General features: G+C 41.0%; 1 protein-coding gene across 6 annotated transcripts in view; it reads right to left on the bottom strand.

Moving 5' to 3' along the window:
- The window catches only part of QKI (QKI, KH domain containing RNA binding), a 155231-nt gene extending 135292 nt beyond the window's left edge, over positions 1-19939 (bottom strand). For 3 of the 6 annotated variants that reach the window (XR_007152047.1, XM_047857930.1, XM_047857931.1), the window contains exon 1: positions 19645-19926. Coding sequence is in view for 3 of the 6 variants with exons in the window: in XM_047857930.1 (XP_047713886.1) it covers positions 19645-19786 (142 nt within the window). In the remaining 3 variants the exon portion in view is untranslated. Of the gene's footprint in view, positions 1-19644 lie in introns of all 6 variants that reach the window. The other 3 variants (XR_007152049.1, XM_047857932.1, XR_007152048.1) reach the window with 2 other exon arrangements.
- Positions 19940-24172: the final 4233 nt, after the last annotated feature.

The following is a 24172-nucleotide window of genomic DNA, read 5'->3' as shown; positions in this document are numbered from 1 at the left end:
AAGATCGTATCTTATACTGTCACCTTGAAACCACAATATTACTGAAACACTCCCTGTGTTTCACTCCCCTCTGACAATCCATTACTTGAGCTAATTTCAGTGATGTGACTGTTCTCACACATGATTCTAAAATCGTTTCAGAGCTTAGAATCTTAGATGCTTCAGGTGTTTTAGACTCTGGCATAAACAATCTTGAACTACATTGCGGGTACCTTTATCACAGTAGTAGATTTGGATGTGAGTTTAAACATATCACTGCAAAACCCTTTTGAAAAAGTAAACCACTGGGGCGCCTGCATGGCTTATGAGGCCAGTTAAGTGCTGACTCTTGATTTCAACTCAGGTTCTTGAGATCAAGCCCCACCCAGCTGCTAAGCAAGGAGGCTGTTTACTTTCTCTCCCTCCCAGGCTTGCAGTCACGTGCTCTTTCTCTCTGGGAAGGGGAGGGGAGGGAAAAAGTAAGTAAACCACCACCAGTAACTATGGAAATTTAATTTAGTATCAGTTTATAAAGAATTACGTATAGCCATCTTGCTACAGAAAAGTAATTTTAATGAAATATACTCTATGTACTACATACATATACACATATTTATCATCAAAGTTATGTATGAATTATATATACATGTTATATACTCATATCATGTATAACACATTTATTATATAAAACATTAAATACATTAAAATGTTAACACACTTACATATGTATACAATTTACCTGTATTCCATATGCCTCATTCCAGTTTTACCTTATATGTTGAAATTTATAAAATTTTAGTTTGTTTTTTTTTCTGAAATTGAAAATACAGCTTTCTACATACTGATTTACTGGATCAGGAACATTAGAGTCGAAATAATTGTACTTCGTTCCTCTCACAAAGGCCTAGACTAAGGAATATTTACCTTTAGGCTCTATCTCTGAATTCTACACTTGCACTTGCCACAGCTTACTTAAGCCAAATAAACCAAATGACCAAGCATCTGTATCAGTGATGAGGAAATAGAGGTGTTGATCTAAACTTTGTAAATTTCAGGGGCCCCTGGGTAGCTCAGTCTGTTGAGCATCAGACTTTAGCTCAGGTCATGATCTCGCAGTTTGTGGGTTTGAGCCCTGCGTCAGGCTCAGCACTGACAGCTCAGAGCCTGGAGCCTGCTTCGGATTCTGTGTCTACCTCCCTCTCTCTGTTCCTCCCCAGCTTGGGCACGCGTGCTCTCCCTTGCTCTTGTGCTCTTTCTCTCAAAAATAAATAAACATTAAACTTTATAAATTTCAGAGATGGCTAAACATTCTAATTTATCTTCAACATTACATGGAGGCTTACTTCTCATATGGATGTATTACAATCAGTCTAGCACTTAAAGTAACTTAAATGAAAGTACTTTCGATGACAAAGATACCAATTACCGCAACTTACTTTAACAAGAAATAATAATTCCTATGCATCCAAGTAAAATCTAATAACCTCCTAGAAGTAATCCTCAATTCCCTTTAGAGCCCAATTGTTTCAGGAAGTATATTAAGAAATATTATTTTTATATTTTACATTAGCACTTTTCATCTTAAATATTTACAAACCCTCAAATAGGTCTCACTTTCCAATAGTCACGTACAATTCTCTGAATTTGGACACAGATATCTGTTAACAGATAGGTGTACCACGGGGGGAAAGTATACCTCAAAATACATGGTACAAATACCAAGACTCAGGGTTAAACGCTCTAAATACTAGATGCTGAATCAGGGGTTAGGTTATCCTAAGAAATGACAAGCATTAGTCAGCTAGAGTAAAAAGGTGACAGAGCCCAGATTTCCCATATTAGAAATTCTATCACTGTTTAAATTTGATAATATAAACTATTTAAACACAATATAAAACAGTATAGATTGATAGTTAATGACATTCTATCAATTGAGTTTATATGACATTCTCTCAATTGAATATTACTTATAAACGCAAAGTATTCTGCATCCTTTAAGACTGTGGTCTATCATACAAATGGCAGAAACATGAATTACATAGCATATCACCACATAAATGTAGTAAATGGATTTCAATTCATTAGGCATATCATGTGCTGAAATATAAAAAGTCGGCAGCATTATAGATATTTAATGAAATACAAAAATGTATGTGGTTAAGGCTTTAATGTACAAAGCATAAGCAACTTTAAACCAACCATCTCTAGCTCTTAAATAGAACGTTCAAGTGTCATTCATCTGAACTAAGCAGGCCAAGCAAAATATCCTGTGATTCCTATGTTCTCCTCAATGTCGAAATGGGTGGATAAATTTAAAGCCTGTTCCCTCAAGAGTTGCTTTATAGGCAATTTTCTCCCAGTATCAAGGTCTGCAATTTCCATTTGGCTGCCAGTTTGCGATTAAATTCATCACCTTTATTATAAAAATGTGCTTTACTCCATGGCCTGCTGCACAAGAACTATAAGAAAAACATTTTTCACTGCTAACGGCAAAATCATTCTAAGGCAACCACCACATCCACTCAGACATTAGCTTCCTCAACCTGATGTAGGGGCCTATATCACTCACAGGAAAAACTGTAACAATTTTGTAACTCACAGAACCTAAATTCTATAGAAATGCCATGCTCTTTTTTTTTTTTTTTTTTTTTGGATAAAATGAAACCAACTCTTTTTATATTCAGTGCTATCATGAATGAATTAACCACAGATAAGAAGTGAACACAGGGAATACTTCCAAATTTCAATAAAATTACAAAATAATTTTTCCATGATGGATGATTACGTATCCCTCTTTTATTTGTTTATAATTTTTTTATGTTTATTTATTTTTGAGAGAGAAAGAGAGAGAGAGTGCGAGCACAAACAGGGGAGGGGCAGACAGAGAGGAAGACACAGAATCAGAAGCAGGCTCCAGGCTCACAGCAGAGCCCAATGCAGGGCTCGAACTCACAAGCTGTGAGATTGTGACTTGAACCAAAGCCAGACACTTAACAGACTGAGCCACCCAGGCACCCTTCCATCTTTTTTTTTTGTTAAATTCATGGTTTGCTTTGTAGCTTAACTTTCACTATCTCGGTTAACAGCCAATGGTCAAGTCAAAGATAATTACTAGATATATAAATAGGTAACGTTTACACTTATATTACACTTCTACCTAATCTTACCTTCTTAATAAGTCACAATATAAGATTTGGAAGGAAAAAAAAGGTCAGAAAAATATTATTTCCCAAATAAAGGCATTTAAGCTAGTCACTGTAACGTATTTAGGAAAACAATACTACTCATCTGTAAGATTTCGCTTTTTTTAAGATTATCTATAAAATTAACATTTGCTTTTACAAACTTGGCCTTTGTGTGAAAAATTCAGAAATCTCTTATTCCAGTAAACCTCATAGCATCAATTTCAGAATTTATAGGGGAAAAAACAGAACTAAATGTCACATTAAATGAAGCCTATATATAATCAGATGAATTATCAGGTTATGTAATATGTGAACCTAGTAGAAATGATCATCTTCCTGCTAGAAAATAATGTGGTCCCTTCCACCCTAACCTGTGTATGCCTCTGCCACAGCAGTTAAAGCACTGGACTGCAGTTTCTTACTTCATTTCTCTCCATGCTATTACATGGCTCCTTAAGGACTGGACTATGCCTTATTCATTTTTGTATCCACACCACCCAGCAGAGTGCTAGATTAAAAAAAAAAAAAAAAAAGTTTGTTGAAAACTAAATTACAGCAGGAGTCAACATCAGTTTTGCTAAAACTACACAAGTCATAACCCATTAATTTTACAGTGTTAGTCACAACCAGCACTTTGTAAATGAAAAAGAATGGGAAAATACTAGATTACATCATAGGTAATACACATATTTAATGAAGATTTCACTTCAGCTATTTAGTTATATAAATATGTACATACAATAATTCTCTTTATAGATAAGCATTCTAAAAATTTGACATATACCTTTTTTGGCTCATATTTATACCATTTTTCTGGTTTATACTGTCAGGATGTATGTACTTGTTATTCAATAAATAACTGCATTAACAAAGAGAGAGTCTTGATTCACAAAATCAAAGATTTCACTTAAAGCATCCTCTTAATTATTACTACTTGCTCCAAAGCTTTCACTCTTTCCCCCTTCTCAGGCTCCAAGCCATCTGCCCTTAAAAATCTACCAAAATAACTAAAAATTTCGTGTATTAAATATGAACAACTCAAGACACATCTGCAGAACCACATGGCATATCCTATGATGTTCAGTTAATATATTTCCATAAGAAAATCAAAGGTGTTAGAGTCTCTGAATAAAAATGAAATGTGTAAATAAGACTCTCGTGTCCCTTACCATCCTGTAAAATAAATACATTTTCCTATAACCTAAGCCCTCTTGTCCCTAGGATCCACAAACAAGTCTTTATAATCTTTCTAGTATTTACCATAATGTATCCTTGGACCACTAGTTCCAAGAAAAGAAAGAAAAAAAGGCATTTCTTTTCCAGGCAATTTCAAAAAAGTACTCAATTAAACCAATTTAGCTTTCTTTTCTGCAGATCCTGGATATTTAACATGTCAACACACGCTGAATTCACAAAAGGAATATGCTGTACTTCTTGGACTACTTTTATTCTTAAACTACCTCAGGAGGCCAGTATTACATGGAACATACATACTTTGCAAACACTTGCCCTAAAGCCTCCCTCAATTTAGAATCAAATTAGCAGATCTTTAATCCCTCTCCTCCAATCTAAGATTAGTTAGGTCTTTCCAGCCCTTAGAGCAAAAGCAAACGGAGAGGATAATGAAAGGCACACATATGGCAAAGACCCATGCCACACATACAGGGTAAATTATGTTAGCAACTCATCTACAGCCTAGAGTTGAGATTCACCAGTTCTATGAATCATGCACTAATTCTGATACGCCTCCTTCCCCCAGGCACCTAAACCCAAAACGATCACCAAAAGACATACAGAAAAGAACTGAAATAAATGGTATCATAAAAAGAGGGGGTTAAGTATATTCCAATTTACTAGCAAAACAAAATAGAAAGCCAAACTATGCATGCACAGGTGAAAAAAATAAGCTAAAACAGAAGTTAAGAGGCAAAATATTGGGGTGGGGGATGAGAACTAACTCCAGAAAATCTAAAACTATGCAGTGAGTAGAGCAATCTATCACATCAATCCATACTAAACAGAAATATGGAGGCAGATAAAAGGGAAAAAAACTAAGATGTAAAAGGAAAAGCCTTAAATGGGTCTCCCATCATCAACAAGATGAAACAAGATGAAGCACTTAAGGCTTTCTACAGAAGAGACACACTACTTTCTTTCTCCCGCCTGGAATATCCTCACATTCAGGGATGGACGTGTTCCCTGTGTCTAGAACACTACTTCCTTACCTTTTCTCCACTTCAATCCTATCTATCCTGCAACAGCCAGGTGAAATTTTACCTCTTTTCCTAAAACATTCCATAATCTCCTCAGTCTAACGTGATCTTAACACCAGTCTTTCAACCTCTTGATTTTATTACCTCATATTACTTTCTTTTCATACTATCTACCCTATTTAATCAAACAAGTTGAAAGTAAGGAATGAATCTGAAGCTTTGTTGCATACCTTATATGTTACACATAGCATGCATCCAAATTTATGTGTGAAGAGAATAAAAAATTTCAAATAAATGTGTCAACTCATTAAAAAATAAGTGAAATATGCAACTCTGACATTATTCAAAAATTAAATGTCACATAATAGTAATCGCTTTCTACTAGAATGCAGTATAAAATACTGATCTCCTTGAAGCCTGGATAGCTCAGATGGTTAAGCGTCAAGCGTCCGACTTTGACTCAGGTCATGATCTCATGGTTCTTGAGTTTGAGCCCCACGTCTGGCTCTGTGCTGACAGCTCAGAACCTGAACCCTGCTTCAGATTGTGTGTCTCCCTCTCTCTCTGCCCCTCCCCCATTCACACTGTCTTTCTCAAAAATAAACATAAAAATTTTTTTTTTTATAAAATAGAGTAAAAAAATAAAATAAATGTTGATCTCCCTTTAACTACATTGTAAAAATAAAACAGCTTGTTTTTTCATAGGGCCATTACAGTATTTAGTGACTTAAGGCTTTTTAAAGAGCAACTAATAAGCCTCTGAAACCATCTGATACTATCATACAAGTTTACTGAAAGCAAAATAATATGTCCAATAGAAGAGTTAATTAAATTATAATATGCCTCCATAAGATGAACTATGTTAACACAAAATTATATTGTCAAAGAATATAAAATGGCAGGCAAACATGCTTATGGATGTAATTTATTTAAACACACACACACACACACATAGAGTACAACAGTATTACAATTTTGTTATATCCATAGAGAAAGGGAAAAAACACAAGAAGAAAATTCACCAAAATGTTAAGTGTGATTATCACTGAATTATGGATCATTTTCATTTTTTTTTCCCCAGAAAGAGAACATGAGTGGGGGAGGGGGCAGGACCAGGGGAGGGGGAAGGTGAGGCAGGGGAGGGGGGAAGAAGGGGGAGGGAGGGGGAGGGAGAGAGAGAGGGAGGGAGAGAGGGAGAGGGAGAGGGAGAGGGAGAGGGAGAGGGAGAGGGAGAGGGAGAGGGAGAGGGAGAGGGAGGGAGAGGGAGGGAGCGAGAGAGAGAGAGAGAGAGAGAGAGAGAGAGAGAGAGAATGAATGAATACATTAGAGCCCAACTTGGGGCTCAATCCCACAAACCTGGGATCATGACTTGAGTGGAAATCAAGAGTCAGAGGTTCAACCTACAGAGCCACCCCAGGCACCCATCTTCATTTTCTAACTGATATATTTTAGTTCTTTTCCATGAGATGAAGAATACTTAAGAATGAAATGAATGTGTCTAATTTTTTATAACACACTGTACAATTTCTAGAACGAAGAAATTTATGCTTCTCGTATATTCTTAAATGACTATAAAAAATAATTTTTAGGGGCGCCTGGGTGGCTCAGTCGGTTAAGCGTCCGACTTCAGCTCAGGTCACGATCTCGCGGTCCGCGAGTTCCAGCCCCGCGTCAGGCTCTGGGCTGATGGCTCAGAGCCTGGAGCCTGCTTCTGATTCTGTGTCTCCCTGTCTCTCTGCCCCTCCCCCATTCATGCTGTGTCTCTCTCTGTCTCAAAAATAAATAAATGTTAAAAAGAAATAATAATAATAATAATTTTTAGGGGTGCCTGGGTGGCTCAGTTGGTGAAGCATCTGACTTCGGCTCAGGTCATGATCTCGCTGTTCATGGCTTCGAGCCCCGCATTGGGCTCTGTGCTGACAACTCAGAGCCTGGAGCCTGCTTCAGATTCTATATCTCCCTCTCTCTCTGCCCCTCCCCTGCTCACGCTGGGTCTCTCTCAAACCATTAAAAAAAAAAAAAAAACAATTAAAAACAATTTTTAAAATGTACACACGAGGGGCTCCTGGGTGGCTCAGTCAGTTAAGCGTCCAACTCTTCATTTCAGCCCAGGTCATGATCTCAAGGTTCATGAAGTTCGAGCCCCATATCAGGTTCTGTGCTGATAGTGTGGAGCCTGGCTGGGATTCTCTCTCTCTCAAAATGGGATAAAATAAACTTAAAAAAAAAAAAGTACACACAAAATTGGCCACAGGGAAACATTCTCCCTGAAAAATAATACTTTGCATGAAGGTTCAAAGACAATATGCCCTCTGTGCCCTCATCACCACCTTTTCCAGGATTCAGAGACCACAAAACACACTACTGCCAAAAGTGAAGTGAAAATGTTTGCACCTTCAATTCCCTACACTTTATGAATAACAAAAAAAGAAAAAAAAAAAAAGGACACCGGGGGGAAAAATGCAAAATGGAAGTTATTATCAGTTCTTCAGAGGTACCACAGTCGGTATCTTCTTCCCTAGCTTCTACATAGAAATAGATAAATACTTTTCTCATGTCTGAGTTCGATTTCAAGTGATTAAGGAAAAAGGGTATTTTACAACTGACTTGACAATGTAAAAAAAAAGCTCAATATAACAACTTGCAAAGTAAAATTTAAATGTGTAAGTAACAAAAACAGATGCTTCCAAATCATATCTAAGAAGCAATATAAATAAGCAATATTTTTTTAACAACGGGAGGGCATACTTTTTAAATATATAATATTTACCTAACTAAAAAAACTGACAAGGAATGCTATAAACTACAATAAAGTGAGATAAGATTATCTTTTTACTGCTGATAATTTTTTATTACTACAATAAAACTATAATCCCCAAAAGAACTTTCTCTTCACATGACATGTAATAGTAGACTATGGCACAGATTTTTTTTTTTCTGATTTACATTAGTAAACAAATCAACAGCCTGGTTGAAGACTTTAGAATCACAAAGAAAATATACAAGTACTTTTGCAGACTTGACTCAGTCCTGCTCTAAAACAAATTAAAAAAAAAAAAAAATAACAAACGTTCAAACAACTAAGGTGTAAAGGCAGAAACTGCAATACTCAGTGGAATGTCCTAAACCAGTCACACTGTATAGACAACATACTAACATATGGTCTCTTAAAAAAAAAAAAAAAAGTTATTTAAAGAAATATCACACTGATTTACATGTGACTTCTAAATACTAAATTTCACAATTGTTATTTCTCATATTCCTGAGCAACTCTTCTCTTACAATTTAAAGGAGAAAAATTCCTATTCTGGTAAAAGAGTTATTTCTCAACAAATTTTAATCACTAAACACTGTCTTTTGTGTACTAATATCTCCATCTGCTGGAATATAACTTCCTTACTATTAAAAGTTCTTAAGGAGAAAAACTCTGCAGTAGAGATTTTGCAACTACTTAGAAATAAAACCTTTTCATCAGTCACCATCTGAGGCAGCTAGCAAACCGACACTTTAGTTCCAGACCCTGCCAATGATTAACGAAGAGTAAGCATCTCTCTGGCTTTTCATTAGAACTATTTTCAAAACAGGAATATATTCCCTGGTTAAGGAAAGCTTTACCAAACTACAGTGGGAGGATCAGTTTATCACCACACTAACCCAGATTTCCATTTTAGTTTCACTAATAGTGGAACCAGATACTGTACCCCCAGCATAATGCTAAATCAAGTACCTAATCATCACCTATGATGTTATACACTTGAACCTATTTGATCCTTTAAACCTAACCTCCCAAGTGCTAGATACAGAGGGCAGAAAGGAATAATTCCAATGATAAGGAAGTTACAGCAGTGACGTAAAAAAGATGGTTCTAAATTAAAAAGGCGTGAAGTCGTAACAACCAGATTCAAGGAACGGGACGGGGTCCTGAGTCAGACTCTGGTCTGGACAGCCAGTTATAAAAAATATCCTGGGAATAACTACAGAAATCTGAATATAGACTGGTTATCATATTAAATGTAAGACTGAACCATTTTGTTCAATACGATGTTGCTATACAAAATGATTCTAGTTTTTAAGAGAGATACACAAATATACAGAGATGGCAGGTCAAGAGAGCTCTACTTTGCTCAAAACAATCAACATAAAAATAAGAACAATTAAATAAAAATAAGATGATGAAAACAGTGAAGTTCCCAAAAATCTTCCTTTTTGAACACATCTAGATTTGACATTAGATGAGTAAGTTTTGGATAAAATTTCCTCCAACTCAAACCAGGTCAAGAATTTCTGGGGCTCCTAGGTGGCTCAGGTAAGTGTCCGACTCAACTCTTCATTTCGGCTCAGGTCATGATCTCGCGGTGTGGTGGGACCGAGCCCCTCATCGAGCTCTGGCCGGGCATGGAGCCTGCTCGGGATTCTCTCTCTTCATCTCTCCCTCTGCCCCTCCCCAACTCATGCATGCACTCTCAAAAATAAAATAAAATAAAAATTTCTAAGATTCCCCTAAACCAAAGAGTTTCTTCAGTCCTCTTTAATTCACATATAAAGCCAAAGCCTAATTCTAAGTAACCAACATTTTGGGTGACAGCTGTACCAATGAGCCCTGCACATTCTCAATACGTCAGGATTAAGGTAATAACTTACGGGCAAGGAAAAAATAATTTTTGTGTATGTTTATTTTTAGTTAAAACAAATGCTTTAAAAAAAACTGTAAAGAGATTAGATCTAAAATATAGAAAGCTTGAATATATTTTTATTAAGTATTTTGAGAAAATTAACTGTTTAAAAGCTACCTAACCATAAATCTTAATCCTTCTCAATGCAACCAATTTCTACTTCCTTAAGCTCATCTATTCTGCTCTCTTGTTAGTTCCCCTCAAAGAGTTCATTATGACACCCCAAAACAGTACAAGCCCTCCACTGGTTCCTTACAAAACTCAGAATAAAATTTATGCTTTTCATCCTGGCATTCAAGGCCCATCCTAATAGAGCCCGAACCTAGCCTGCTGGCTGTGCTCTTAACTCACTCCTTCGCGTGCATTTGCCATTCCAAATGAGTCTAAACGTGCTTTCTGAAAATCTTTCAATCTCCCATCACCACTGTTTCGACATTACAGCACTTTCTCTTCTCCTAGAACATCCTCCACCCTCCCTTCACCTCATTAAAGCCTACCACCTATTAATACCAAGTCAGGTTCTAATTCTCAAAAAATATTAGTTATTTCAGCTCAAAGGGACTTCTCAACCATCAGAATGCTAGTAGTGAGTGGTCCTCATGAACATAAACACTAGCTGATACTCATACGGGTAAGTTACCTTTTTTCTTTTCTTCTTTCATTCTCTATATGCTGCCTTGCTTATCTCATTGTCCATCCTATCCTATCAAAAACAACCTAAAAATATTGACAGAAATTAGATGATGCGACCTTACAGTCTGAAAAGTTCTTCTGCATATAATACTCTCCTGTCTCCGAGTATTTTGATTTGAGGTTGGTAGGGCAGTTAATAATTCCACTTACAGATAAAGAATCTGAGGTTAGGTATCTTGTCCCAGGTCACCAAACTACTTAACTGCAACCTCATGATTAGATCTCAGGTCTACTAGCCAGAGAATTCTTACTTGCAACATGGTCTCATTAGCATATGGCCAGAAACACAAATTCATTTTTATCTTTATGCTGGCTCACACATGTACACATGTATACATGCACACATATACATGCACACACATACAGTCAACACCTGAATACCTGTCGTAACAACTGCAGCATCATGCCACAATGATGGTAACAGCAGCAATAGTAAGAATTAGATGCAGTTAATTTCCAAATACCTTATATTTGAACTTGGTCTGAAATTTTACTTCTTAAAAAATGTATTCACCTTCCACGTAACGTTTCTCAGAGTAAGTCGATTACTATAACACAGCAAGCAAGGGGCTGTGGTTCCTACTTCTTTCTGAATATACTTGAAGGAATCAGTTGACACTCCAGGTGTGGGCATCACAAATGGAACAAGGCGGGCTACTTAGTGCGGCTCCCATTTCCATCCAGCAACATCCTTCACCTCCCGACAATCCCTATTCAGAGTTACCACCTATGCTATTAACCACCCGATGCTAATCTAAAAGTGATCCAAGCGTACATTTCTGACTCAGTAAACCTTTATATTAAATCTTCCAGTCAGAAATATTAGGTTTCTTCTTGAGTGGTTATAAGAAATAATAACTGCAAAAAACAATAACAGCAGCAAAAATACTAAATACACACTAGATTTATTTGTACCTAACGAGTTAAATAAGGCTCTATCCTACGGTTACTAAGAAGTTAAATGAGCTGAAATCCTCTAAACACCTTTACTTTCTCGTTTTTAGCCTCTTAATGATCACAAAAATTTACGATTAAAAAAAAAAAAATTCCAGCTCCAAGAATTTGACTGGTATTGTCCAACTTATCACAGAATTAGCAAATCTCCCATTTACTTTTTCTTCATGTTCACAACGTAAGGCAACACAGGAATTTCTTAGCACATGGAACTATTCTGGGTTTTCTTCTTCAGTTCCATGTATGGAGCAGCATATTCACCAAAGAGATCAGAAGGTAGAGCCAAGGGTCTAGCCCCAACCCTGTTACTACCTTGCCTTGTGATGTGGAAGAGTCACCACCTCTCTAGACCTCAGTTTCTGCACCTACATTATGCAGATGTTTCTATATATTTTAAACTTAATTTAGCTTAAAACCCAAAAGTTCCCCAATAATTTGCAACTGACCAGGTAATGATGCCCAATCTTTACAATGACTTGTCCTGTACTAAAGCCAAAGGCAAGATGTTTACTTAGGATAGCTAATAAGACCCTTTTCCACTTTTGATATATAATCATTTCAATCCTGGGGCCAAGCAAGATAGTTTCATTACTTCAAAAACCATCCATGTTCTAGATCTTCCCCGTCCCCAGTGCCCACTCTCAAGGATTCAGGGACAGCTCACATTCGCTGTATGTCTCCCTCTATACACATGCACGCCTACACGTGTACAAACAGAAGCCCTTTCCTTATTGCTATGACCATACAACATGAGACTACTTTCTGGATTTAACTGCATTTTGATGTTTTTCTGACACTTCAGTACCCTTGAAAAGCATCCAAGTTGACATATTCTGCGTTATCATAAATAACAGTGAAAGAGATGTTATAGTAAATGGATTCATTTCATTAGTCACAAAATTTAGTTTAATAAAACATATAGGTTAGAATCAACGTATAAAGCAACATTATGAACAAAGTTTCATTTTGCTAGACCTAACAGGATTGTTGGAATTTCAAACTAGAGTTGCTGCTTCAGGAAACGAATGACAAAAAAAAATTAAGTGCGGTCATTTGCTTGTTAATTATAAGATTTCTGGATAAATCACTTATCTTCTACAAGCTATCTCTGTAAAAATTCATGGCAGAATTACTTTTAAAACATTGTTAAGGCTAAAGCAGAAAAGTAGACTGCTTTTAAGAGGGTTAAGTTTCAGTTAGCTGAAAACTTCAATTTATCAGTCTTCTAAGTAATGGCACTTTCAAATTAGCTTAAAGAAACACCTATGCTTTAAAAAATTGCTATTTGTATTAAATTACTGTAACTGCCATATATGTTTATACTCAGCTTTCTTCTGAACTAAAACCATTCAAATAGTCCTTATCTATCATGAACACATCAAAGCAGCACTTAGGGACCTGGAATGTTTCCCATACACTGTGTTTTACAGACTACAAGACCCACATATCAGCTGGATACTAACTTTTATAGGTAATTGACAAGGAAAAAGGTTTACCTATATAATTCCATAAATGCCAAAACTTTTAGGAGCTGAGAGGAGCACTGACAGCTTCTCTCTGCTTATGGACTGATCTACTCTGCATAAGGACTGGCTGAAAACTACTGCCTCAGTAAAACAATTTTATTTTCCTAATTCTCATTCACACCGATGGTAGTAAAGTAAAATTAAGATAAAAGCTTCTTGAAGACAGGTATTACAAACAATATTGTAAGATTTCTAAAAACAAATCATTAAAAAAAAAAAAGTACCTTTTTTCTAACTGCCCAAAACTATCACCAATTAGTATATAATTTGCTTAATCCCATACTTTATTTTTTTTTTTAATTTTTTTTTTCAACGTTTATTTATTTTTGGGACAGAGAGAGACAGAGCATGAACGGGGGAGGGGCAGAGAGAGAGGGAGACACAGAATCGGAAACAGGCTCCAGGCTCCGAGCCAACAGCCCAGAGCCTGACGCGGGGCTCGAACTCACGGACCGCGAGATCGTGACCTGGCTGAAGTCGGACGCTTAACCGACTGCGCCACCCAGGCGCCCCATAATCCCATACTTTAGAGAAAATAGAAATCAAGAGGGTAACACTGTCAACCTATTTATTAATTCAATGAACATCTGATAGTCTAAATATGCCAGGCTATGAGGTGGGCACTTTCAACCAATTCTAACAGGGTAGACAGGCACAAACAGAGATATTATTGCAATGTTAAGTACGACTGATGAAAACTCTATAGACAGTAGTACCTAACACACACTGGGTTATATCTACAGTCAAATATCATAACACAGTCACGCTAACAAAATGCATTCACTACGAAAACTTTAATGTTATGTTTGCTTTCTGTTAAATGAAAAAAAGCTGTAAAAATCTTACTTGGACATCTTAACAACCTAGCTATTCTGGGCCCCAAAACTGAAACGCCAACTTGTAAAAGAGGTACACGCATTCCCTAAAAGTTCCCATGAAGGGAAAAGTACATAATCTTGATGTCAAAAAAGGAGAAGGATCAGAAAAAATAATGAAATCCTGTCAATCATAAAAAGTCAGAAAATATAAAAATTAAGAATTAAAAGTTAGTACATAATAGAATTATGAGTTCTTGGCATAGGTTCCAGCTCTATCCTGATCCCTTGGCCTAAAATAGATCCTTGGATATCTTCGTAACAGTTGACATACCGATAGCAACAGAAAGTTGCTCAGTAGACTCTGTCACTCAAGTTATCAAATGAATTAAACTTAAAAATGGCATAGCATTTTCCCATCCCCAACAGAGGAAGACAAATTTTACTTTTAACTGCACCATCATAAACCGAACAAATTGTATTAACTGTAATAAATTTCTCAAAGAAATTAAAAGATATTCCAGTCAGATCATAAAAAGCTATCTCTATGATCACACTGGTATAATTCTCTTAAAGCCAAAAAATTAAAAAAACAATCAAACAACATCTTACAAATCTAAACACTGGCTTCAGAAAAAGAGCATGAGAATAATGCTCCAGTAAAGGCAGGTGTGTGTGTGTGTGTGTGTGTGTGTGTGTGTGTGTGTGTGTGTTTGGGGTGGTGGGGAGGGGGGCAGGGTGTTCCATTTTATGTCCTTTGTCACAGGAATTGATTTCCCTTTAAAAAGTAAACCAAAAACCATTTTTTTTCTTACGGAAAACTGATACACTTTACAATCAGCTTCAGGACAGTGACAAGTGAGGGGATAACAACAGAAATATAAGGTGCATCAACCGTTAAAAAAACCAAATTAACTTGTTTTCACTCAATATCCTCAAAGCCATTTAAGAAAAGGTCTCATACCAAACACACTAGCAAATGTGATTAGCGAAGAGACCTATTTCTATTAATTCAATTACATTATATCCTTGGGAGTACAGCTTTTACTGCAAAACATGTAAATTGGATAAAGTTAAGAAAAAAAGGAATCACCTTCTGCCTCATTGTATGTACATGCATCTTGAATACATATTCTGCCTAAAGGGGAGTTAAGCTTCAAAAGCAGAGAATGAATGTTGAATAAATGACCTACTATACAAATTATCATTTCCATCATTACCTTATAGAGCTGGTGACACCTCCTGGGTAAGGGGAAAAAGAATAATGGAGAGAACAACTGATTATAAATATCAGTTTCCTTCTTATCACTATTAATTCAAAGGGCTAGTATACAACTACAAAATCTTTGTTTCTAAAGAACAGATTACTTCAATTTAGCTAAAATCTGTTTGTTTGAGATACTGATTACTGTCAACAATGCTCCAGGAAAAAAACCCTAAAATTTTAGTAAACTTACATAGCAAGAATCCTCTCGATACCAACAAAAAGCCATACAATTTTTGAAACAAAGCTTTTGTAGACAAGCAAGATTTCTCCCTTGGAAAAAAATTTTTGAAGTGTAAGAAAACCGAGGATACGATACGATACTTTCAATACTAAATGCATAGTAAATGGAGACAAACATTAACATGGAAAAATGTTAACTAGTAAAGCAAGTTCTAATGTGAAACATTTTTTGCCCACATTTTTAAGGGAGAGGAAGAGAAAATTGAGGTCAGAAAATCTATTACCATCCCTCCAAAAGAACATAAGAAAATTAAAATGCATTTTTCAAATGAGTAATGGAGAATGTCATCTAACATGTTTGCTCACTTCTGGGCCACACACTAATTTTCCAGATATTCACGAAAGATTTAGGCTAGCTTTACTTATAAACCATACATTTTGAATTTTCCTGTCAGCAGCCTCAACCTCCATGTGCCTAAAAAATACAAACTCAAAATCTGATTTTAAAATCCCTAGTTCTCCCTTTTCCCCATCTGGGATTTTTAAGTCTAACTGATCTCATTTGTCGTCTTAATCCTAAATTGCAATACTTTATAAAAACATAATTTGCATTCAAGTACCCTTGTTCCTCGAGTCTCATTATCATGACAAAGAAAGTTTTGTTTTTTTAAATAAAAAACTTGCTGTAGCAACTACTCTTTCCCAAGGATGGTCCCAGGATTCAGTTTGGAAACTTCTCTCCAGAGAGCAGTTTAAGACTTTAAGACCTCGGTTTTGTGTGCAATCATCTCTATCTTCAACGAAAGATTCTTTCTTAAGTACTGGAAACAGTAACTGAAATTACATCCTTAATGTGAGTGGTCTAACCTAGAACATATTCACGACTTAAAAAAAAAAAAAAAAAAAAAGCAACCATGTGAAGATACTTGGAGCAAAGTCTGACAATCCACCCCACCCCCACCCCGCATAAAATAAATCCAAAAACCAAAAAGATTGTCCACAGTCAAAATATAGGCTAAAGGTTAACTTGACATGGAACTAAAATGCTCAATCTAAAGCATGCCAAGTGTTAATCAACTAAGAAAACCTAGCACATATAAATCCCAAATTTGTGACTAGCCAAATAAAAATTCTCAAACTGACAAGCAAAAATTTTTAAAGCGTACTTTTAAAATGCATTCTGAAATAAATTCCTAAATGAAATGAAAAAAATCATTCGAAATTTTTAATTATCTGAAAATACATCTACTATAAGTACAGTATCTTAATTACTAACGTGAAACTTAAAGCTTTACGTAATTTTTTTTTTTTGTTCTGCCAATCATATGGAAAAGCAAAATGTAATTCCTAACCATAAACTGAAATCATGATTAATTTGTTTTGGACAACGACAGACCACAAAGGGGTAAAGCAAGTTGACAAATTTTCAGAATTCAATCACCTGGCCCAAAAAATATGATGCATTTCAAAAACCAATTTTCTTTAAGCCAAATTAAGTTTATAATAAGGCTAACAATTACAGGAAGCTGCTTATTCCACACTAAGGAATAGCCCCTTTTCCTGCATGTTTGTACTGGTCTGATAAAAAAACAATCAAACTTCCTAGTCATTATGCTGTCCATTTTAAACATTCCAGCTACCACACAGAAGCAATCTTGATGCTGGGGAGTTGATAAAACTAAAACTCAAGATAGACCAAGATAAGAGATGGAGTAAACCATACTAAAAGAAAAAAAAATTACAATTTATCATCCTCAGCTAGTAGTCTCCAAGACTTAAAAATGCAATGGTTACTCTTTCCAACCACAGAGAAATGAACAAACAAACCTTTGTTAGAGATGACATAATTGGAATTCTAGATTTGAGAGATTAAAAATTATTGAAGGCAAGGGTTAGAAACTTTTTAACAGGAGTCCGAATTATCTTTTAGAGATTTTAGGGGAACGTAGTAACACAAAAGAGAAGCCTTTCAGAACCAGAGAAACCTAAATGAGCGGTTTTTAAATAGCATGCACGTAAAGTGAAAGTATTTGCAATTGTTTTTTTATAATCTAGTGTAGTGCCATTTGATTGAACTGAACATTTCAGTTCAGAGAATGCAACTTTAACCCTAAATATTTTGAGGACGTATTTTCATTTTAACGTCTATGAAGGATTCTTTCTAAACAACAGTACTTTCGAAAAATAACCCTGACAGAAACTTTTACAAATACCACTCAAGCTCTAATTTTACCAAAACATACCAAAGCAAGGCTGCGTATTATTTTTGAAATGTGACAAAAGTTGTTCCCATAATTTTAAAGAAAGTGTTCTCACTGTTTGCAAATGTTATGTATTACACATACAACAAGTGTGGCCACAAATTACACATAAAACCATCTACTGTGATTTAAATTTCCACTAAATTTAATATAGATCATTATTGAGTACGTTACACATTTTGCTCCAAACATTTCTCCTTTAAAAAAAATAACTGGCGCCCCTTAGCGCTCACATTTGGAAATACTCACTTTAAGAGTTCCAGCAATTTTTTTTTTTTTTTGACATTCCAGAAAGTTTTCTGCCTCCACAATCTTTCAAATGCCAACACAAATAGAAAAAAACAGAACCCCTTAAAGGGACAGCTCAAGTTTTTTCTGGAGCAATGTGAAATTAACAGACTTGCTGTTTCAACAGTGTTAAGCCTATTCCAATAAAGGTTGCGGCCGTTATGTTTAACGTATGTAAGCAAAACGGAGGACGCAGTAAAACCTAACAGTTTCGTACTTTTAAGGTTGTTTCTGGACTTTCCAGACAACAAAAGCTCCTGGGATCCTTCTTTAACCATCTTTAATCACGGAGACATTTCCGGTCTTTTGTTCTTTAGTGACATTCCAACTCTCTAAGCTTCAGATTCCTTTTCCCTACTTCTTTAATAAAGATCTCAAAATTCTTGTGAAAAATCCAAAATCCACTGTTCAGTTCTACAAAACACAGTTTTCAGCTTTAACAGTCCTCCGGTGATGCTTCTAAGAACAACAACAAAAAAAAAACTCCTGGCTACTCGATTTTCAAAGGAGACTTTCTTGCTGGTCATTTTTTTTTTCTCCAGGCGTTCACAGCAAGGCACGGCTACTAGAATTTTTACTAGTCCAGGGATTGTTACAAAAACTTGTTAAAGAGATTCCAGAGTTGGCCAGAATTAATCTTCTAGTCATTCTTCGCATCCCTCAGCTCTCCACCAACCAAGCTTTCTTGCAAACTTTCCCTCGTTTTTATCTTCGCCCTTTCAAACGTCTTGATTTCCTGTCCTACAAAGTAAGGCAGAAGCGTCCTCGGGGAAAAGCTCTCCGCCGAAGTTCTCTCCTACTCGGGACTCCGTTCAGATTTGTCCTCGCGTTATTTCGTATTCACACCCCCCCCCCCCGCCCGAAGAGAAGTTAAACTCCCGAACAGTTCTCGCTTCCCCAAACAAAAGGACAAAAAGTGCTTTCCGCTGTCATTTTGTCCTCGCCTTCGGCTAAATCAGCAGTACTTTCGGTCTCCTTTGGAATTTCTCTAAATTATCGAGCCCCACGCTGCTCCCCTCGAGTATCGGCAGGCTGCACAAACTCCAAAAAAGCAAAAGCCCCACTGAGTCCTCCACTTCGGGAACCGCCGGCCTCCTCGGGAGAGCCCCCCTCTGGGTGCGCCCCGGGGCCGGTGTCCTTCAGGCGCCCGCGGGGCGGGCGAGGCCGGGCTCCTCCCGGGCAGGCCCGCGAAGCTCCGGGCCATCGCGGTGCTCGCCGGCGCGGCTGGAAGCCGGGGGGCGCGAGAGGGCTCGCCCCGCAGCCCTTCCCCAGCGCCACCAACTCGGGCGCCGGCGGCGCGAGGCCCGGGGTCTCGGGTCCGGGGTCCGGGGGTGGGGGGGGTGGGGCGTTGGAGGGGAGAGTGTGCGTCCCGCCGGCGGGTCCCGCCCGCGCCCGCGGCCCCGGCCCGCCCGCCTGCCCGCCGCCGCGCCCCGCGAGCCCGGCCTCGGCGCCGCCTCCGTGCGCCCCGCCCGGGCCTCTCCGTCCCCGGGCGCACGGTCCCCGCCGGCCGCGACCTTCCCGCCCTCCCCACACGCCGGCGGGGCGTCGGGTCCCGAGAAGAGGGGCCGCCGCCGGGGCGCGGGCCGCGAGGGGCCGACGAGGAGACTCACCTTCGTCCAGCAGCCGCTCGAGGTGGTTGAAGATCCCGCAGAAGTTGGGCAGGCTGCTCATGAGCTTCTTGTCGTTCATCAGCTGCATCAGGTAATCTGGGGTGGGCTTCGGCTTCTCCTTCGTTTCCATTTCCCCGACCATATTCCAGGCTCCGCAGCTCACTCCGCCCGCCGCCGCCGCCGCCGCCGCCGGAGAGGAGGGAGGGGCGGGGAGCCCCGGCCGCCGGCCGCTCGGGACTCGGCGTCCCGCTCCGCTCCGCTCCCGCGCCGGGCGCCGGGGCGGCCGGACCGCGCGCTCGCTGCGCTCTCCCCGCCCCCGCAGGCACTTTCCGCCCGCGGCCCGACGCGCTCCCGGCCCGCCGCCGCTCCTCGGCCGCCGGCTCGGCGCGTCCCTCACGAGGCCGCCGGCGGGCGGGAGGCGGGTCTCCGCGGGCCGAGTGCGGGCGCGGGCCGCTCGGCGCCGGACGAGGAGGAGCCGGGCCGCCGCCGCTCGCTCGGCTGGTCGCGCCCGCTCAGCCGCCGCCGCCGCTTCTGCCGCGGGCTCGGGGTCTCTCTGGGCTGGTCCCCGCCGCGGCCGCCTCTGCCGCTGCCGCCGCGCTCTGACTCCGCTCCTCCTCTTCCTCCTCCTCCTCCTCGCCTCCTCCTCCTCCTCCTCACTCACTTGGCGGCGGAGTTCGCCTCAGTTCAGGCGGCGCTGCCAGCGGCGGCGGCGGCGGCGCGGGGGGAGGGGCGGCGGCGCGGGGAGGGCCGGGGGCGGGCGGCGGGCGGGGCCGCGCAGGGAGGCCGTTAGCGGGGCCCCGGCCGGCGCGCTCCTCCTCCCGCCGCCGCCGCCCCCCGCAGCCCCCGGCCCGGGTGCCGCCGCCGCCGCCGCCGCCGCCGCCGCGCCGTCTCCCTCCGGCGGGTTGGGCGGCCTGAGGGGCCGGCGGCGGGCAGCGCGACGGAGGCGGTGCCCGGCGAGCCCGGCCTGGGCGCCGGGCCGGGGTCGCCGCCGAGGCGGGCGAGAGCGGAGGGAGGGGCCGGTGCGGGGGCCGACGGACGGGGGAGGGCGCCGGGCAGGGCGGCGGGTGGCGGTGCTTTCGACTGGGGCGGGGGCGACGGCCGCGCCGCTTCGCGCTCTTCGCCGCCGGGCCGGCTCGTCTGGCGGGCGCGGTCCGGCGGTGGCGTTTAGGTGAGAGGGATTGCCAGCGGGACGCGCCAGGGCTGCTGCGCTCGCCGCCGCACGGCCCCATTCTCTCCTCCCGTTACTATAGTTTTTTTTTCGTTTTTTTTTTCCCCCATCTCTAGTCCGTTTTCATCCCTTCCCCCCCACCCCCCGCCCAAAAAAGAATTTTTTTTAACGTCCTGTTGCTTCACTGGGGACTTTCGGGGTGGGCGTCACGTGGCCCGACACGTAGCCGTAAGGTCTGAGAGCGCGTGCGCGCGTCGAGTCCGGTCTCCACGCCCCTTCCGAGGGTCGCTCCGCCCCTGCCCGGGCCCCGCGAGCGAAGGGGGAGGGGCGTAGCCTGCCGCGCGCCTGCGTGGGGCGGGGCGGGGCCTGGGCGGGTGCGCGCGGGGGGCGGTGGTAGGGGGAGGGTTGGCCCGGCCGTCGGACCCCGAGTGGCTGGGCGGGGGCGAGAAGCTGCGGAATCTTCGCTGCCTGGTGTCGGGTCCCTGTTGTGTTCCGGGTGGGCCATTGCCGCTGTGTCGTTGGTGGCACCACACGACGACCCCCGGCGTCCCCGCGGTCTCCGGCTTCGAGACCCACGCAGCGGCAGGGAGCCCGAGGAGCGGTGGGTCCCGCATGGGCGCCCCTCGTCGCCCCGACGGCGTCGCCGCTACCAGTGCAGTACCTGTCCCAGGGGCACGCCTCTGGGGACAGGGTCTGTCTGCCTTGCTGCAGCATCCGTTACTCCGAGAGCCAGCTTCAGTTAGGAACGAGCACCGCGCTGTACGAAAAAGGAGGGGGCTGTGCGTCGTGTGGGCGATGTTGTACTTCGTGATGGCATCAGCATCCAGTAATAAAATGCTGCCGCAATAAATGAAATAAAGATCACGTACCTAATTCGAAAGGGGAAAGTCAACATACCTGCCACCTTGTAAAAACAATGATACTGTGGACAGGAAGCTTTTCCATGCAGTATGATGGATTTCCAACATTTAGGTTTGTTTGGGAAAGAATTTTCTGAACTGCAACAGCGTAGTTATCTTTGTCGTATAGAATGTTGTCAGTCTCAAAATCCGCATCTGCATTTTCCTGCAAGCCTATGATAAGTTCCATTAATGTAGACAAAATTTAACATCAAACTGACCGTGGTGAGAGCTACAGGTGGCTGAAATCTGTTAATCCTGTCTGGTGTGTTTTAACTGAAAAGAATTTAAATGGGATTTTGTGGCAAAATCCTGCTTCATACAAATTCTGAGGAACACTTTTGGTTTGACTTGTACTGAAACTAGCTGAATTTCAAACAAATACTCTGAGTAGCAAGTAGCTTCTGTCCTCATTTAAAGAATGTTGTTTCTAAAATTAAGCTCCTTTGGTAGAGGAAATGGAATTGCCCTGCAGACAAAATTAAAAAGGTTTAAGTCGAAAATATTTCAAATTCTCCAACTTCCACTGCTGTTAATAGAGCCATAGAATATTCACCTACTCAATTACCATTTAAAGGATGGATTTTATAAATGCAGGAAACAGTAATTTAATCAAAGTGGTTGCCTCTTTAAAAAGTAATGTATGCTTTTCCAGTATGGAGCAAAATGATAGGTATTTTAAAAGGTACTAAGTTGTTCATTTAATTTGCTAGTGTAAAAGATTTCATCCCCCTTCTTAATCAGTTTGTGTATTAAGCTCCCAAGCCCTGCGCTAAATGCTTTATGTGTATGTCTCATCTATCTCATTTAATCTTGAAGGCAACCTTGTACTTTAGGTACGCTATCATCCCTGTTGCATGTAAGGGGAAGCCCAAGGAGAAGGAGGTTAAGTAACTTTCCCAAGACTTCATCCCTGGAACTGGGATTCAGTTCCATTCACATTTTATCCTAAAGCCTATGTTCTTTACCTTTTTACTGACCCTGTCCAATAAGTCAGGTTGAAACTTCTGACCATGTTCCACCATGTTTGACGGATAGACACCGCAATGTCCTCTGGCCCACCTGGATCTTATAACCTAGGTGACCCAGGTCAGGGTTAAAGAACAATAATCAGTATTTATTTCCCATATATTTCATCTACTGTGGTTATAGCATTTGATAATAGCTGCCACATATTGCTCTTTCAAGTATACATAGATCACTTCTCTGCTCACAGTTCTATGTTTCCCCTCTCAGAGGAAAGACCCAAAGACCTTATAAAGGCCTTCAAGACCCCACATGCTCTGGTCCCTGCTGCCTCACTGACCTTGTGTCTTCTCTTCCCCTAGCAACTGGGCTCTCCTCCTGGAATCCCTTATGATCCTTAAACAAGCCAAGCATGCTTTCTACTCCAGGACTTTGCACTTGGTGTTTCCTCTCCTTCATTCCCCACACATCTATATCAGAGAAGGTTCCCCTTACCACCCTGTATAAGATAGCACATGCATGTACACACACACGCGCACACACCCTCTGTATTCTGTTCCCCCCCCCCACCCTTTTCATAGCATTTCTTTCTTTTTTTTTTTTTTAATGTTTGTTTTTGAGAGAGAGACAGAGTGTAATCAGGGGAGGGGCAGAGAGAGGAGACACAGAATCAGAAGTAGGCTCCAAGCTCGAGCTATCAGCACAGATCCTGATGTGAGACTTGAACTCGAACCGTGAGATCATGACCTGAGCCAAAGTTGGATGCTTAACCAACCGAGCCACCCAGGTGCCCCTCATAGCATTTATTTCTACCCGACACGTTCTATCTATGGGTAAAGTTGTCTCTCACCTCCCCCTACACTGTAAACTCCAGGAGAGCAAGGGCTTTACTTTGTTCTATACGGAGTTCCCAGCACCTGAAACAGCACACAGGACACATGGGCACTCATTAAAAATATATTCAAAAAATATTTATATAAATATTCACAAAAGTATTAAGTAGTTGTCAGGCACCAGAAACTGTGCAAAGCCTTTACCTATATTGTCCTTTCAATCTTCCCAGCAAACATCTTAGGTGTGGTAGCCAAACATGGGAGGAGAGATAGATGGCTGATTCTTAAGAATAGTAAGGAGTTGGCAGTCAGGCGCCCGACTCTGGCTCAGGTCATGATCTCACATTTCATGGGTTCGAGCCCCACATCAGGCTCTATGCTGATAGCTCAGAGCCTGGAGCCTGCTTCGGATTCTGTGTCTCCCTCTCTCTCTGCCCCTCCCCCATTCACACTCTGTCTCTCTTTCTCAAAAATAAATAAACGTTAAAAAAATTAAAAAAAAAAAAAAAAGAGTAGTAAGGAGTTGGTCCCATAAGGCAGCATCGGGTCCATGCAGGATGATGTCTCTGGAGACAACCGTGCTATGTGCAGGTATCCACTATACCCCTTCCTTTTCTCCCTCACACTCCTGCCTCAGACATTTTAGGTGTATATTACCCCAT

The sequence above is a fragment of the Prionailurus viverrinus genome, chromosome B2 (assembly GCF_022837055.1).
Source record: "Prionailurus viverrinus isolate Anna chromosome B2, UM_Priviv_1.0, whole genome shotgun sequence".
Classification (NCBI taxonomy): Eukaryota; Metazoa; Chordata; class Mammalia; order Carnivora; family Felidae; genus Prionailurus; species Prionailurus viverrinus.
Note: the sequence above shows the minus strand (reverse complement) of the source record. Positions and strands in the feature narration are given on the sequence as shown.